This window comes from Helobdella robusta (genome assembly GCF_000326865.2).
Source record: "Helobdella robusta unplaced genomic scaffold HELROscaffold_8, whole genome shotgun sequence".
NCBI classification, from domain to species: domain Eukaryota; kingdom Metazoa; phylum Annelida; class Clitellata; order Rhynchobdellida; family Glossiphoniidae; genus Helobdella; species Helobdella robusta.
In genome coordinates this window covers 5822530-5842453 of record NW_008705459.1, presented here as the reverse complement: position 1 = coordinate 5842453, position 19924 = coordinate 5822530, and the positions used below count along the sequence as shown (strand labels likewise).

The 19924-nt window shown below is 32.6% G+C and overlaps 2 protein-coding genes across 2 annotated transcripts in view; both read right to left on the bottom strand.

The window, feature by feature from the left end:
- HELRODRAFT_165905 (hypothetical protein) overlaps positions 1-250 on the bottom strand; it is a gene marked incomplete at both ends in the record, with an annotated part of 8076 nt that extends 7826 nt beyond the window's left edge. The window contains one exon of the mRNA XM_009032371.1: positions 154-250. Within this exon, the coding sequence (XP_009030619.1) occupies positions 154-250 (97 nt within the window). The remainder of the gene's footprint in view (positions 1-153) is intronic.
- A 4314-nt stretch (positions 251-4564) lies between these two features.
- Positions 4565-6799, bottom strand: HELRODRAFT_165904 (hypothetical protein; the record flags this gene model as incomplete). Its single annotated transcript, XM_009032370.1, has 2 exons — positions 4565-4683; positions 5890-6799. The coding sequence occupies 2 exons, from the start codon at positions 6797-6799 to the stop codon at positions 4565-4567; spliced, it is 1029 nt and encodes a 342-aa protein (XP_009030618.1).
- Positions 6800-19924: the final 13125 nt, after the last annotated feature.

Below are 19924 nucleotides of genomic sequence, written 5' to 3'. Positions count from 1 at the left end.
ACACACACACACACACACACACGCACACGCACACTACACGCACACACACAAACATGCGCATACATACACGTACAATATGTAAATATATACAATATATACAATATATAAATATATATACATATATACATACATATTATCACCAACGTAACTAACGTGCATCCCTAACTGGACTCTTGTGATCCGGACACTGCTGATCGGCTGTGACACCCGCCTGAGTTTCATTCCAACAACTCATTCCGTCCCAAGTCATCGGACAAGATGGCGGCGATGATGATGATGGTGATGATGATGATGGTGAGGATGATGATGGTGATAGTGGTGATGATGATGATGATGATGGTGAGGATGATGATGATGATGATGGTGATGATGATGAGGTTGTTGGTAGTAATGTTGATTTGTTAGATGACGATGATGATGACGACGACGACGACGATGATGATTTTTGTTGTTGCTCCATGCAAATCTTATAAACTTGATTCCTACAGCATTCAACACTTGCCCTGTTTAATTAGTAGATGGAGATGATAGTGGTAGTATTGATGATGATGATGATGACATACATGATGATGATTGTTATAATAACGAAACGATACTTTTGATAATAGTCACAAGGATGATGACGATGATGATTATGGTGATAATACAAAGTGTGTGTGTGTGCGTGTCTACGTCGTCAGGTGGTGTGTATTTATGTGTGCGTGTACGTGAGTTTGTTTGTGTTTTTGCGTGTGCGTGTGTATGTGTGTGCGAAACATATTTTATGGCCCGAAGGTTTAATTATGAGTAAAAAATAACATGTAAGAAAAAAAATGATAAAATAAAAACAAAATGATGGCAAAACATCTTTAATGATGATAATAATGATGATGAAATGATGATGAGGCAAGTAATGAGGGTTATTATTGCATGTATAACAATGTTAATAATCGTGTTATGGCTCTAATAATCTTTAATTACATACGTACATTATTCATTTTATATATATATATATATATATATATATGCGTGTGTGCGTGTATGTGTGTGTGTGTGTGTGCGTGCGTGTGTGCGTGCGTGTATGTATGTGTAATTATTGGTGAAAATCACAGCATGTTCCGCGTTATTGCGATCATGCTTAAAATATTTTTCAACAAACAAGTTTAAGAATTTCACGAAGCAAATTTTATAAGCACGAGAATTAAAGGATTGTTCGCCGTTTCGTCTGTATTTATTTTCCTTGGATGAAGTATTTTTTTTTTTGGTATTGAGTTGTCTCACTTTTTGTTGTCGATGTTGCGTTTGCTGTTCTCCTATAGTTGATGTCATATAGGTTTTTTTGGTTTTTTGTTGCTGTTGATGTCGTTTTTCCTGTCATTAATGACGTCATTATCCACTCTTTTGCCAGGGCAATCACACTCTACGCAAGCCTAAATGACGCATGGTGCTGGGGTGTGAAGCCAGACAAAATGTTTCTCATTGTTTAGTAATTGAGATAAAACGCTAGTGGAGGTGCTAAATCTGCGTCATTATTTCATAATAATAAAATAAATATAATAAAAAGATGACGGTAAAGAGGAAAAATAAATATAACAAAAGAGGAAAGAGATAGCGATGACAACGAACTCTAACAAAAAATCGCCATATTATGTTTTATAATAATGAAACGATGAAATATTAACGCTAGTCATCATCATAAAGACCGGTTAGTAATCAGTGCGTATGTAAGCACCATTTACGAATAAGATGGATTGTCTTTGGAAAAATATGTCTGTTGTGTTGCAATGATGAAAATGATGATTAGATGAGATAGTATCATTAAAAGTGCTGATGGGATCTGATGATGACAACCAAAAAGTGATTAGAAAATGTGATCAACTATATGATAAATCAATGCTTTTCTAGTTTTGTCTCGCTAAATTATTGAAATTTACATTAATTCAAACATTTTCATTTGAGTCACATCAGTATTAATCTCATCATCAACGCGAGCTTCGATAATGATCATTAAAATCCTTTTTTCACATCAACAACATATTGTTGTAATACTTCTCTAACACTCGCAACAACCAACGCCGATTTTATAACTTCAATAAATTCTATATTTCAACACCAGTGTTGTAGTTTCCGACTATCGTCAAGTGTTCGTTATTCCGTAGGTTCAAGATTTCCGATAAACGAACACAACTGCTTCAAACGCTAACTTTTTTGAAAGTTTATTGAAATGCTAACTGTAATAGAAACACTAAACTAATCCAAGTAACTACATCAATCAATATTGCGACTTCGCTTTAAACCTTGCTGCTAAAACCTCGCTAATATATTAGATATTCTCACCATCCAAAGATTACAAATATTGATAAGATAACAAATAATCAAGATAATAATAATTAATTGAAATTAATTATATAGTGCAATTCGATCATTTCAGCGGTTATAACGATAAACAACAAAAAATACAAGAATATAATTCAATATATAAACTATTATAAATAGTATATAAATAAACTAATATAAATAATAACTAATATAAACTAATATAAATAGAATATATAAACAAAAAATGAACTAAGATGCAGAAAACAACAAAGTTAAATTAAAAATTGAATAAATTCAACTGCAAAAGAAAAAAAAATTTGTTCTCATTCAATAAAAAAAACAAAATCAAAAAACCAAACCCAGCAAGCAAAGACTAACATACTGACATCAATAAACTAATCCACCCGATGTCGCCATTTTCTGACATCATCATCCATCAAGAATGACGTCAGATGGAAAAATTAAAGTGGTTTTTTCCACTCTTTGTCGTCCTCTTCATCATCATCTCGTCATCCAATCATTAAGAAGCAGCCATATGTGGAAATGATTTTAAATAGTGTGAAGTATGTAATGCAAATAGTGAGCGTTGATGAGTATATTACATTTAATAATGAAAAATTACTAGATAGACATTACTAATTATTAATATTGTTATTACTAACCTTTACTTCTACTGTTACTAGTATTACAACATTACAAATCATTATTAACAATATTACTAATCGTATATGATTTTGTGCTGATTATTTGTGTTCGTATTTCAACATTCATACAGCTAGAACAATCGTTCGTATTAGTAATTACTATATATATTTAGCGTAAATAAAGTTTAATAAATGGTATTGTTACTTACGCTAAAAACCTTATTTAAGGTTTGACATTTAAATGTTAAGAAAACCTTTTAAAATTATTTAAATTTTTTGAAGTTTTGAGTAACTAAATTATAATGATTTAAAAAAATTTTTCATGATTATAAAGTGATTTTTTTAACGCATTAATTTAAAAAAATGTGATATTTTTTGGAAAGCCGAAATTTGTCATAAGTTTTGAACATTCATTAAATTTTAACAGCGTATCTATGAATAGAGAAAAATACTATACAAAACAATAAAAGTGCTGATGCATTATCTCGAGAAGAAGAAAAAAATTCTTTTTTTTTTGCCACGTGACAATGACGTCATCCCTAATTCATTTCATCTCACTCTGAAATAGTAAAAAATTTTAGACGAACAAGAAAATGAAATAAAAATTTGAAAAAGTGAAAAATTATTAATAAAATTTATATAAAAAAATGAGTAAAAATAAGTAATGGAAGAATAACTAAAATGATTTGAAATAATAAAAAAACAAAAGAAAAAAAGATGAATAAATTGAATGGATTGAAACTAATTTAACGCCCTTCAAATCTTATCGCTGTGGATGCGTGAAGCGGAATTCACACAGACGTAGACGCAGACGCAGACTGAATGAATGAATGAATGAATGAACTAACGAACGAATGAATGAATGAATGAATGAGTGAATGAATGAATGAATGAATGAATGAATGAATGCATGAATGAATGAATGAATGAATGAATGAATGAATGAATGAATGAATGAATGAATGAATGAATGAATGAATGAATGAATGAATGAATGAATGAATGAATGAATGAATGAATGAATGAATGAATGAATGAATGAATGAATGAATGAATGAATGAATGAATGAATGAATGAATGAATGAATGAATGAATGAATGAATGAATGAATGAATGAATGAATGAATGAATGAATGAATGAATGAATGAATGAATGAATGAATGAATGAATGAATGAATGAATGAATGAATGAATGAATGAATGAATGAATGAATGAATGAATGAATGAATGAATGAATGAATGAATGAATGAATGAATGAATGAATGAATGAATGAATGAATGAATGAATGAATGAAGGTAACAATAACAATAACAATATTTTATTTGGCCACAAAATTTGATCTAAATTTTTGAATGAAGGTAAAAAACGAATGAAGGCAAAAAACGGTGATGGAGTTAATGAATGAATAAATAAGGAGTGAAGGATTGGATGAAAGATATCAAAGATGATATTAAAATGATGAGGATATCAAAAATTGTATGATATAGAGATGATAGAACGAATGAATGATATGAATGATGACGTGAAAATGACGTCAGAATAGGCGGTGAGACTGAAAGGTATTGTGATACTATACTACAGATCATTGGCACTCATCCAGTTAACATGTAGTGCTGGTTAGCTTCGAGATTCAACATCGACTTTGATGTCATTTTCGTGTCGTGTTGCGTCGTATGGTGTCGCGTCGTGTCGCGTTGGCTCCATTAGATACGATCTTTTATTATTTCGATAAATATCTGCTTGTCAGAAAAATATTCCATTGGATATATTGATTTTTTTTTTGTTTTGATGTGCCTAATGATAATAATGTCGATAATTTAATCAAAAAGTTTGAAAGAACAATGTTTGCAGAGATGTTATTAAAAATTTCAAACGATAAAGATATTGAAAATGGCATAGACAGATATTATTTCAACAGTGAAACATCGCTAAGATCAATATGAAATAATTAAGAAACAAGGAGGAATTTCTAACAAGAAATAAAATCACATAACATAAATAATAGCAGCATTAACAACAATAACATCAATAACAATAACAAAAACACAATAAAACAATAACGAGAAATATAACGATACGATCAAAGATATCGTAACAACAACAACAACAACAACAACAACAACAACAACAACAACTACAACGACAACAACAACCGCAATTGAGGCTCATATAAATAGTCGATGAACATGAACAGAATCGTGGTACGCTAACGTAAAATCTTTATTTATGCTCGTCCCCCCAGCTTATTGACTTGAAAATATTGAAATGCGAATTTAATTCCACTTTTCGTTCGTCGTATGGTTATTTTCTTAATATTATTTTAGATCTTGATTAACTGATTTGTGAGACTTCATTGCAGATGTTGTTGATGATGGGGATTGTGACATTGTTGTTTCTGGTGTTGTTATTTCAGTTAATGTTTTGCCTGCTTACATCAATGATATTTATTACTATTGTTGTTGTTAATGAAATTATTATTTAAAAATATCTAGCAACAACAATTATAGCAGCAGAAACAACAACAACAACAGCAACAAAAACAACAACAACATCAACAACAACAAGAACAATGGCAACAACAACAACATCGACCGTAAAAAGTGAAACGAAGACTTGTGATATTGAAGCAACAGGTTCACAGGCTTTCAAAGCAACACACGCCAAAAAGCCAACACCTATAAAATGAAAAATCGCAACCTCCTGAATAGAGAAACACACGGACACACACATGCACTACACACACACACGAACCACACATCACACACACACGCACACACACACATTACACACACAAATATAGAAAAATAAAATCAAAAAAGTAAATCATTGAATGAGAGAATGAGATAATGAATGGATGAATGAACGAATGAGTGGAAAAAAGAATGACTAAATAAATAACCGAAACACCTACTTGATGCATTTATGCCAGCTTATGCAATCACCTCCTAATAGATGGCATATGACGTCATGATGACGTTGCAGCATAGGATCGAGTCTGATGATGAATCCGTACGATGCGTAGAACTTTTCATCTTTCTCCTCATACGTGCCGTCGTCGTAATAATCGTCGTTGTCGCCATCCTGGTTGTTGCTGCTGCTGCTGTTTTTAGTGTCGTTGTGGTAGAACGCGCTTGTTATAATGTTGTTTGAGTTGAAGTTGATGTTACTTTTAATGTTGTTAACGTCATTATCAACTATTTTATCTCTGCTATTGACTTTTTCATTATTGTTTTCATGTTGTTGTTGTTGTTGATGATGTTGTTGTTGTTGTTGCTGCTGCTGTTGTTGTCGGTGCATGTACTCCAGTTGTCTCAACTTTCTGGTTTCCTCTCTACGTTGTATATCTTCTTGTAGAATGGAGTAATTTTTTAGTAAATTTGCCCTCGCGAGTTTGTCATCTTGAGGGAAGAACAAGTTGACGATGGCATCGCTAGGAGTCTTCACGACGCGTAAGTAGCTATAGTCGAGAGACGCCAGGAAAAAGTGGTCGGAGTCGATGGGTGAGAACATAAACTTGTAGCAAGCTGTGGACATGTGTCGTCTGTATGTCGCCAGGTCGTAGTATTGGCGTTTGAAGCGACATTTTAGATTAGGTTGGTGCTGGTTTTGTTGTTGTTGGTTTAGTTGTTGGCTTGGATGTTGTTTGAAGTGAGGGTTGAGATGTTCATCTTTTGGCGACGACGTTGAAGAAGATGACGATGCAAACGATGATTCGATAAATTTTATCTGATGAAGATTTTTAAAAATTAAGTAGGAGTTAGATAAATTGAATAACGAGCCGTTGTACGTGTGTATCATATTGCCTTTGCGTGTCATCATATAACGAGCCGTTGTATGTGTGATCATGATCATGTTGCCTTTGCGTGTCATCATATGGAAAGATATATAAGTACTTATGCGCTATTATAAACAGACGAACGTGATCATATGAGTAAAAGCACGCGCGCACACACAAACAAACACACTTACACACCATCAAACATGTGTCTGTATGTATATATGTATATATGTATGTATGTATGTATGTATGTATGTATGTATGTATGTATGTATGTATGTATGTATGTATGTATGTATGTATGTATGTATGTATGTATGTATGTATGTATGAATATATGTATGACACTTGAAACGTGGCACAGCTTCATTTTATAAGATATATTTAAATTATTAAGCAGCCAATTTCCATAAGAAAGAGCAAGGATGTAAAAGAAGAGGTGAACATGTAAAATCAAAACAAACAAACAAATTAACAAACAAATAAATAAACAAACAAACAAACTAACTAACTAACTTACAAACGAACAGACCACAAAAGAACGTACGAACAAATATTCTTATCAGTATAATTCAAACTGCATAATAAAATATATACCCATATATACAATAATATTTATAAAAATAAAAAAATTAAGTGTGAAATATGTAAAATTTTGCCCAAAATAACGCAGAACATGATGCTATTGTCATAAGAGTAGATACAAAAAGCACATTTAATAGATGAATGGAGGCTGATGTTCCATATAAAAAAGCAATAAAAAGCCATGAAATACTTTATCAACGGCAACATCTGTAATCATTAGTTGCTACAGTTGCTACTTCTACTACTATTACTACAGCCGTTACTGCTGCTACTACTTCCACGACAACTACTGCTGATACTACTACTACTACTACTACTACTACTACTACTACTACTACTACTACTACTACTACTACTACTTCTACTTTTACTACAACTACCACTTTCAACTACTACTACATAAAAAGCAGCAATAATAATTAAAACAGAAAAAAACAATAAAAAAAATTGATCTGGAAAATCGAAAGCCCATCGTTAGAATAATAACATTTACGATAAACAACCAAAGCCAAACATAAACAATAGCACAAGAAAACAACAACAACAACAATAACAACAGCAACAACAACAACAACAAACAACAACAAACATCAACAACAACAACGCTTCACATCGTTTTTATGTCGTTTTATCACGAGAAAGAGGAATTTGAATAATAATGAAGCCATTTATTGCGATCGTCAATGAACCGGTTTAACATTTTATGTAAATAAATTATGTTAATAATATAAACATTATTGGATTTTTAAACTCACAATTATTATTATTATTATTTGTTGTGGAAATTGAAATATCGAAGAATTTCTGTGAAATGTTGAAATTTAGAAATCTTTAAATAATTTGCTCATCGTGATAAACTTTAAAACTGTTTAGTTTCATTTTGAAAGACTTTGCAAGCGAATGAATGAAAGTGTACGTGAGTAGTTTACACATACACACAAACACACCACACGCACACAAACACACACTAATTAAGGCAAGTGTACGCAATCCAAGCATGCAGACACGCATGTTTGGATAGATCCGCACGCACATCTAGACATACGCTAGTGTATTTTAATAAATGTTAAACAGGTATTGGATAAACAAATTTTCATACGTGTTCTCGCACACATTTGGAAGAATACAAACAAAACAAAACACACAGCATAAATACAAAGACAAATATAAAATTGGAAGGAAAATATAGAGGGGGACCATGCGAAAACAAGAAATTTTTTCCAATATGCATACACACACGACCGCATACAGGCACACGCCAGAATACACACACCCATTCACACACCTACATACACACCCACAAACTTTACAAAACGAAACTGGACAAAATATCATTTAACAACAAAAATCCTATGATAATAATGTCACAATGATGGCAAGAGTGAAGTTTTTTTTATTAAATTTCAAGTCTCAATACTCACCTCATAAACACACGACAACATACACGTCTAGGTACCAAAAGATACAAACACACAAACACACACCCATCAATAATAACACGACAAACATGCAATAATCCTTAAAAATTTCTTCACATTAATAACAAAGGCTATTATAGTTACAAAACGCACCGCGCTTAAAAGCGAGTCTGCTATGACGGTCACGTTTTCCGGCTAAAAATATGGCGTTTAATTAATTAATGAGGCGCTTAACTGATGGTGATAATCATTATAACGTCATTTGACCGCGCCACTTAAAGGCATGCCAAAATGATGATGATGAGTTTGAAAGAGCCAATGTTTGCTGTTGTAGGACGTGTTGTTGTTGTTTTAGTTAGTTGATGCTATTTGTGTTGTTGTAGTCAATTGATGCCGTTTGTGTTGTTTATGTTTTTGGCTTTGTATCGATTTAGAAATAGTTGTTTTGTGAAATTAAAATTAAATAACTCATTGAAATCAGAAATTTACCATCTACCGTTAGAAAACTCGAAAAATTAAATAGGAAGCTTATTAACTAACGCGGTACATGCTGGGATTTTCACTAATAATTTATACACACACACACATATATATATATATATATATATATGTACATATATAATATATATATTATATATATATATATACACAAAGAAATGTCTACAATGGCACAGAGGTTGGAAGTTGTTGGTGATTCTTATCTACCTGGAATTACTTTCGTACAGAAATTACTACTAAACATCTTTCCCGTTAATCTTTCGTAACAGTCATTTATGTTGTCGTTTAATAAGAACATTAACATCATTGTAATCAGATATCATCATCGCCACCATTTTCATCGTCGTCGTCGTCATCACCTTCGTCATAGAATCGTCATCATTATTTTAATAGTGAGTTAACGAAGAGTTTCTTCAAGAGAAAATTACAAGGCTCCCAAACAATTTGCCCGCTTGAAAGATCTGCCTGCTACTCGTGATGGCGATGATACGACGAAGACGACGATGATGATGATAAAAAATAATGATGATGCTGATGAATGAATGAATGGGTGCCTTAGTGAATGACTAAATGAATAATCAAACGAATGAATGAATGATGAAAAAATGAATGAATGAAGAAATAAGTTGATGATAATAAGAATTATGAAAACGGTGAAGTTTATGATGTTGATGATGGTTAAGATGATAATAATGGTTTATGATAATTATCATCATCAATATCAACATCATCACCAACATCATCACCATCCATCCTCATTATCATCACCATCATAAAAACGTGATGACCAACATGCCTAACAACTAGTCCTTTGCACATGTTTTGTACTTCCAATGACAAATGACAACCTCCAAAACTGTGATACGTGTATGCATAATCTAACGCACGTTTCAAACACACCACACAAACACAAACACACACGCACACACACGAATACACACACACACAAACGTAACGTAGGCACAAACATATCTGCAATATATACCTGTATATATAAGTATGTAAGTGTTTGTATATGTGTATGTAAATGTGAATATGAGTGTATGCGTGCGTATGCGTGTGCATGTATGTGCGCGTATAACACGTGGTTCGCTCCACACACACAAACTCTATTCCAATTAGAACAGAATCAAAATGAATGAAATGATAGATGGATGAATGATCGAATTAACGTTTGGTATGATTGAAACAATGATTGATTGAATAAATGTTGGTAGGCGAAACTAACAAACCAACGAACGAATGAACGAAAGAACAAACCGACAAACCGACAAAACAAACGAACCGGTAAAAGATGAACCAATTAAAAGAAAAACATGGTTTTTTGTATCTTTAATTGGGCAATCAACAGTTAAAAATTAGTTTAACGAAAATTATTTCTGACAATTGAAATCTTGATATACAAAAATTTGGTCAATTATTAATTTCAATAACATCATCCGCAAGAACGTAAAACATGCTAAAAATTTTGCAAGCAAAAAAAATAACCCATCTACGGACCAACGAGCGAGCATAAATTAGTTAAGAGTACTGAAAAATTTATAAACCAGCCTTAACTAAAACAATAACTCACACAAAAAGTCTTCTAAAAAAGTCACATATAAAAGATAAACCAAACACCAACAAAGCCAACGAAGGACACGAAACAACAAAAAATTTTAAACTCGTCTTTCTCGGGCTCGGCATGAGTTTGACAGCAGAGATAGATAGTTGTGAGAATGAAACATTACAAACATACGCACGAGAGGGTATTCATCATGATGAAGCAAGATAAAGAAACAAGCACTGCCTACCTACCTACCAACCTACCTACCTACCTACCTACCTACCTTTATCTGACAGCCCGTAAAAAACTAACAACATGTTACTAATGGCTTTCTCTTTATTGCAGACAAATTCCAGTATTAGAAAGCAAATATACTTGGTATAATTGAACAAAGTTTTGATATCCGTTGGACTGTTTTTGTATTTGTGAGTATGTGTGAGTGTGTGTGTGTGTGTGTAAAAATGTGTAGTGTGTGTGTGTGTGTAAAAATGTGTGCGTGTGCAATTGGTTTTAATGTAGATAACAGATGAAGTATACATTTTTATTTGCCACTCAGATGTCGATGAATTTTTGCAAAGGTTTCTGATAAATGAGAATACGTTATACATTGCCATGTATTTGTTCATCATATGCGAGTGTGTATGTGTGCATCACATGCGATTGTAGTGTACGTGTATTAATGTTGTATAAGACGTACAGAACGTTAAAAAGAAACCTCGAAGAGAGAGAGAGAGAGAGAGAGAGAGAGAGAGAGAGTGGGAGAGAGAGAAAGAGAGAGGAGAGAGAGAGAGGAGAAAAAGAGGAAGAGGAAAGAAAGAGAGAGAAGGAAAGAAACAACAAAGATCATACAAATTCTCTCTAAATGTAAATGGCAGATGTCGTCGCTAAAAATGGAAGACGAGGAGATTATTCTGCTTCATGCACTCTTGTATGTAATTTTCAAAAGCGTTAGTTCTCCGCCGCGAAAGTGCAATCACTCTTACTACATCTACTTTTGGAGAAACACTCTCGAGTTAAATATTTATGGGGATGCTCTTTTATGCATGGGTTCCTCAGAAGCAAAGTTTAAAAATTTAGACGTTTCAAAATTATTTTTCAATTCAAAAAAGTATGCGAAAGTTGGCCAACGTGTTACAACGCAATTAACACGCTGTACACCGCGCCGAAACAACAACAACAACAACGGCAAACTTATAAACAATAACAGAAACAAAAACACCAACAGCATCACGTAGAAACGATACATGTTTGCAATCCGCAAACATGCACAAACACACGCACACACATCCATATGGACGCACACACACTCCTACACACGTACACACACACAGTTGTAAACAAACGAAAAACGCAGGCAAACACCTCATACATAGAGACATGTTGGGTTTGAAAACGTCCAAATAAAGTTTAAATTAAATAAAAGTATATAAAGTCTATTGACTTTTCGTTGCATTTTGTTAATCCAATCACGTACCCTTAATTAATTTTTTCGAATTTAAATATTTAAAAATAAATTTAATCTAATTAAGTCATGCTTTGAAATCAAGGTACAAATTTTTTTCAACTTCTATGTCCTATGTGGAGGATAAAAAAGTTGCAATCACAAAGAGAGATGCAACACAAAGCAAACGACATGGCGTAATGGTTATGGTGCCTGGCGCTGAAGTTGCAGTGACCAGATTCGAATGTAAAGAGATCCCCGCCAGCAACACTCTGCTTGCTTGTCGGTGCTTCTTTTGAAAAATAGTAAAAGAGAAGAGAAAAAAAAGACACTAAAAAGAAAGACTAGAACAAAAACAAAACAACATAGTTAACAACAACGACAACAAACACAACGACAACACAGACAACAAGGCAAAGACAACGTAGACAACAAAAACAAAGAAAACTGAACAACAACTTGCAAAAACACTCCACTAAAACTTCAAATGTTAGTTAGAGCCGACGGAGAGGATGATGAATAAATAGTTAATAGACTGGGGAGATAATTTAATGGGTTGTGCGCGCGTTCCTCGCGAAGCCAAAAAATAACTTCAGTGACTTTGTTTTTCACTTTTAAGTTAATTTCATTTTTAAAATCATTTTTGATAATTCTTTTTAGATTTCTTTTAAAAAATGAAAAATATCTTTTTGTGATTTTTTTTTAAGAATTAGTTTTCAATGCTTACATCTGAGAAAATTATATTTTAACTATATTAAGTTTTTTAAGAGATATAAAATTATTTATATTATCATACTGAAAATATAAGCAACTGCAGAAAATTCTTTAATCTTTGAAGCGTTAAGTATAAATAAAAAAAATGTTTACATGCGCGTGTGCGTGCATGCATGCGTGTGCGTGTGTAGGGGGTCGACATAAAAAACAACATATATTTATATTTATATACACATTTATACACGTAAACATACAACATTACATATCATATCCGATATATATTTTTACGTCTATTTCAAATCTATAAATGTATAAACTCTTGAATTATTTAATAAATTAATAAATAAATAAATGAATAAATAATCATATAAATATATATTTTTTGTTTTGGAAAAAATAAGTACATAAATTTACGACTGAATTGAAACTTATTGATTCGGAAATATAATGAACAGGAAATGAATTAATTTATATTTAAATTATTTCTTTTTGAAAATATTTTTCGAAACTGAAATGAAGCACGGAGGAATTTAATTGGCACCTGCAAAATTCGCACAAACACACACACACACAAATCATACACACAAACACACACACAAACACACACAAATTACTTGATTTTTTCATTCATTCATTCTCATTTATTTACGACATACTCATTCATTAACTCTTTTATTCACTCATTTATTTTTATATTAATTCATTTACTCATTCATTCATTAATTAATTTACTCTTTTAAGTTCTTCACTCTATCATTCATTGTTTCAGTCATCCATTCATCAACTCAGACATAACTCCGGCTAATGAGTTGCAATTAAAAAGACATCAAACATGTGACAAGCTTACTATGTTTGAAAACATTCCGGTATTTATGACGAAATTTAATGTATGTACGCAAACACACGCACACGCACGTCTACACGTACACGCACACACGCACGAACATTCACACACACAGACACACACACACAAATAAAATATAATACTTGAATACACACAAACATCACACAAACACACACACAAACACAGATACACACACACACATACATACATAACTGCACGCATACATACAAACACACATAAACCTAAAAAAACTGAAATATACGTCAGACAACTAACAAATGATGAAAAAAAGAAAATAAAATCACTGAAAACAAAAATATGATTTAACGGTCATTTTTACACATGGTTCATAATTTGGAATGAATTTTGCATTTGGTAGAATTTATTTATTCGCCATTTTTCCTCTCATAAAAAATGTTTATATCACACAGATCTGACATCAGCCATTAACATCTTCCTCATATTCAACCCTAACATCATCTCCGTAACCAAAAACATCAAAAACCGATGACGTCATTTTTCTTACGGAAGTAAAATTTTATAAAATCACGTTATTCTGACGTCAGAAGCACTTTTAAGAGTGAACGAACAGCCTGCTGTGAACGTGTTGATCGCAAAAGTTGTCCCAAATGTAGAATTTATAAAAATTTGTTAGAATTTGCAATTGTTTTCAAAAAAATTCGCTCGATTAATTTTAGGAATTTTTTTATTTAAAAAAAATTATTCTACCTGAACTCCTACGAAATCATTATTTATTAACTAGAAAGTTATAAAACTGTTAAATAGCATAAATATTATCAGCCAGAGTGGAAATTAAGTTATAATATTTGACTTGCAGGGTAGTTTTTAACCTTGTTGTCTAAACTTTTGTGAAACAAAGTAACTCAAAATGATGACGATGATGATGACGTATTTGATGAGAACGATGATGACGACAGCCTTTCTGAAGTGATGACAACAACACACCTAACTCGTTTTGAAAATAATCTGAAAACTTTAAAGTAAAAGTTTCCTGACGTATTTCTAATGACAGATTGGGCTTTGCATGTAGATATACTTAAACATTTACACCACAGCATAAATAAATAATTTCTTTTACGCTTTCTCTCTCTCTCTCTCTCTCTCTCTCTCTTTCTATATATATATATATATACAATATATAAATATATATGTGTAAAATTATTGTGTATGTAAAATTTGTATATAAAATAAAATTCTGACCAGTGCAAGTTGATAGAGAGAGGGTATAAATTGGACATTCCAAATATTTTCTAACCTATCGAAATGTCCCCAAAGTTAATGATTTGTTTGGCATTTTTTGGCGCTTTCTATCGAGTGCAAGTTGAGTGCAAATTAGAAATGGAAGAGTCATTCAGGCAGCCAGCCAGCCAGCCAGCCAGACGAGCAGGCAGGCCGGCAGGCACAGATGAGTCTTAATTTATGTCCGTGCATAATTTATGAATGTTCTTTACGCGAATTCTCTTCTACTGTGAAGTTAGTTTTGTTAAGAGTGCGATAACGTAGGAGTCGGTTTGTTTAAAAAATGCCTCGCCCACATAAATATACACAAACTCAATAATGCATATGTGTGCATGTGTGTTTGTGTGTTTGTTTTGTTGTTTCTGCCTATGTGCGCGTGTATGCCTGTGTGTTCGTGCGTACGCATTTATTGCAGTTCAAAATTTATTCCGCAATTGTTTGGTACTAAAAGTGAATTAGAGAGGATTGCGGCATGGAATGAACCAAAGTGAGTGACCGCGTGAATGGAATGATTCCACATTCCAGGTTGCCATTGTTGAAATCATAGATTCGCCATTTCGTTGCGTCATTTCGTTACTTTCATTGTCATCTTCATTGTCGCAAGTCATTTCTCTTTCTTTTGTATTTTCCCCCTATACTTTTTCCACTTTATTCCATTACTTCCTACTTCTCTTTTTTCTTTTTTCTTGTTTTCTTACTCTCTCTTTCTCTCTCGTCATTCTCAATTGTTTCCCTGCATTGTTTGCTTAAACCATCTTCTACAATATCTGAATATCTCAATTAATCACCTTCAAGTTTCAACATGATTCAAAATAATAGCAGTAGAAGCTAGATAACCAGGCACAAGATGATAACGAAAAATGTAGAAATGGCCTCATCATCGCCTACAACCAGTCGGCAAAAGAAGCACATTTAAACAGAACCAAACGCACGAGTCGGTCCCGAATAAAATTAAGTAACTAGATAGCTAAAATCAAGAGGAAGAAGTTAAATGTCTTCATCTGCATCTAGCTGACAGACTGAAAATTGTTTCATTTAATTCAATTTAGTTTTAATCCGTCTGCATTCGTTTAACAAGTTAGCTCTATTTCATTTTTATTCTGTATTTGTTTTTCAATTGATTTTGTCAAAAAGTACTAGTCTAATATTTTCAACAAACTTTTTTTTATGTTTTTAAAGACTTTTAATTTCTTTTAGCATCTTTGAAATGAACATTCAAGCTGCATGATCAAAAGTTCGAGGATGAACGAAATTGAGCTGATTACTACCGTCTTCTTTAAAAACAAAAATTAAGATCTTTATTTCAATTTCAGCTAATTTTTCATATAATCAGGCTGTTTCATGTCTACTAACTCATTTTTAAATTTAGAAAATTAGTCTTCTCAAGATCTTAGCTCATCTCAATTGCTTCTCAGATAGCATGATGATCTATCTGCTGATACTCAGTGCATCTGAATAAGTTTTGCCTCATTTGTGGGTTTATAATGTCAATTTGTCACAATAACTTTCGAAATAATATTTCCATTATCGTTATCATTCCATTGTCATCGTTGTCGTCATCGTCATCATCATCGTCATCATCATCGTCGTCGTCATCATCATCATCCTCTATCACCAACGATCTCATCATCCTTTTCATATTTCCATCCATTGTTATCCTGTTGATGTATTTGTTTTAAACAACGAGTTACTTCTACCCGCTTGCTTGCTCCGAACAGCAAGCAATTTGTGTGGTGAGATAGATTCGACATTGATATATTTAAAATTGCATGCATCATCGCTCTTGCACACACATACCACACACACACCACAAACACACACACACACACCACACACACACACATCACACACACCACACACACACGCACCACACACATACACACACACACCACACACATATACACACACCACACACTCACACACACACTCACAAACACAAATTATTTGCAAATAATAATTCAATTGTAATATTTCAGATATTTTTAGGCAAAATTAATATTGAAAACAATTAAAAAGACTTTAAAAAATAATAATAATAAAATAATTTCGATTAAACATACAATTAAAATCAACCAATGCAGTAGTGAATTTCAAGAATTGAAATCAAGCGTCAAATAAAATCAATTCAGCAGTCTGTGTTGTTGGTATCGATTGGTTGATGTCGCTTTACAAAGAAGTTTCATATTTTTGCTTAGAAAATTACTTTTTGTAAGCAATGAAATGTGAAAAATTGTTAAATCTATCAATAAATCAGAATATAAAGTATGGAAAAGTCGATGTTAAACTGTACAAATGATTTTTTAAAACAAACAAATTGAGAAAAATGTTAATTCATTAAAAATATTTAACTGAAAAAACCAGAAATTTTCAAAATTTTATACAAATAAAAGAAAGAAAATATTAATAGACAATAAATAAAATAAATTGAAAATGTTTGTCTCGGTGCCTTGACATGTGGAATTCGCAAGTACATCTTTTATAAAAACTTTTATCTCCTTGTGTAATTCTTGTTCACCCTCCCTCTTTCTCCTTACTCTTACTCTTTCTCTCTCTCTTTCTCTCTCTCTCTCTCTTTCTTTCTCTCTCTTTCTCTCTCTCTCTCTTTTGCTCTTTATCTTTGTATTCCTTATTTCACTTCCTTTTTTGTTTCCTCTCTTTCTGTACTTTTCTTTATGTCTTTATGTCAAGCTTTTTCTCTATCCTTTTTTCTCTTTCTGTATGGAAGTATTAAATTTTCATGAATGTTCACAATTCACGCCTGTAACCACTTGATTCTGAACGTCAGGTAGTTAGTTTACTGGTAGGAAACATTTTTTATTAATTCAGTAGATTTTTGTGCCATGTTTGGTCTCGAGCCTTATGGTTTTTTAGATATAGTTGTTGTAAGTTCTTCAAAATAGATTTTATTTGAGATTTTGAAGATTGAAACGAATACGTAAAACTTTATATAGCATTTAAAAATTGAAAATTTAGGTATTTTATTTCTGCAAATTATGTTTCTCGCTAACTAAATTTTCATAAAATTTTCATACAAAATGAATATCGATCAATGTTAAAGTAGGCATCCAATCGTCGTCATTGAAGTTTCATTTGAAAAAAATTCTCTCTAGTTGATTCATAATTTCTTTTAATCACTCACTCCCACACTCTTTCACTAATTCATTCATACACTCACTCACTCACTCACTCCTTCATTTATTCATTCATTCAATCGTTCGTTCTCGTAATTTCAACATATCAGTAAATAATGTAAATAATTTATATCTGAATCATGTCAGTGTTGTATAGTTGAAGGCTGTCTCAAAAAATCATCTGAACGAAGGTTAATTCAATTGAATTTTTTGTAAACATTATGTGCTATTATGTTAAAATAAACACACACATACACACACACACACACACACACACACACACACACTTACACACAATTTTCATTAGTATTAATCTCTCTGTGATTTTATGTATATAAAATTATCAATATCAGCAAGTGCGTTCGTGTGTACGTCTGTGTGTATGTGTGTTTGTGCGTCGGTGTGTGTGCGTGTATGTGTGTGCCTGTCTGCCTGTGTGTGATGATCCATAGTTATTTATCCCAAAAACACACACCAAACAATTTTAAATAATGAAAATTTTATGGCAATGAAAAGAAAAAAAAATCTTTTCATTTGATTAACACGATGGAAATTGTTGAGTAGTCATAGTCATCTTAGGCATGATTAAAAAACTTTTTGTTCATTCACACCCATCAATCATGTAAAGGTAAGTATCCCTAATACCTGCCCATGCAAACATTCTACAGTCAAGCAACGAGTTAGCTCAGTCGGTAGGAGTGCCGTGTTTCGTGACGCCATTACGCGACGCCATGGTTCGATGCGTATGGCACGAAGCTTGCGCGTGCGTACGTAATGCGTGTGCGTCGTGTGGTGTGGGTTGTTCGACCTTTTTGGCACGACAGTTTAATTACAAGTGTAAAATAGCATGGAAGCAGAGCTGACAGAGCTACGTTATAAAGAATTCAAAAATCACTTCACCATGAGAACTTGCATACATAGTACATGCTTACCTACATGTGTACCTACGTTCATGCACATACACGCATACATATATACTCAAACAGACATACATACACACATGCATATATACTCAAACAATCAGACATGGACGCATACATGCACACATACATACAAACTGTAGAATACATATTTTCAAAACATACAAGCGTACAAACAATAAACAACCTACTTTCTTTAATTAAAATTGCAATACAATCCTCGCGTGCATACAAAGATGATACAAAAGCGTACAACTGCGACCGACTTTTTTGCCATTGTCCGGTTCGTGTTATCATAAATTTGTTAAGATATACTCACACGCGCATACACAAACACACACACACATACACTCACACGCACAAACACACAGAGACACACACATATATAAATTTTTGTGGCTTAGATAAAAATCAGCTGCCAATAGTCTGGTAAGTAGGAGGTGACATACAAATTAAAATTTAAAAAATTTTTACAGTTATTTACAGAATTTAAAGTTTATAAGTGGTTAATTTTGAAATTGATATTTTCGTTCTATTGAAAAAGAATTTTTTTTGTTTTGGTTTCAGATTTTAGTAATGAATGAATGAATAAATGAATAAATGAATAAATGAGTGAGTGAGTTAGTGAGTGAGTGAGCGAGTGAGTGAGTGAGTGAGTGAGTGAGTGAGTGAGTGAGTGAGTGAGTGAGTGAGTGAGTGAGTGAGTGAGTGAGTGAGTGAGTGAGTGAGTGAGTGAGTGAGTGAGTGAGTGAGTGAGTGAGTGAGTGAGTGAGTGACTGCAGCTTGGTGGATGGGTCATTTCCTAACTCGATATCTCTTGCTAAATCGACAATTTCCTATCA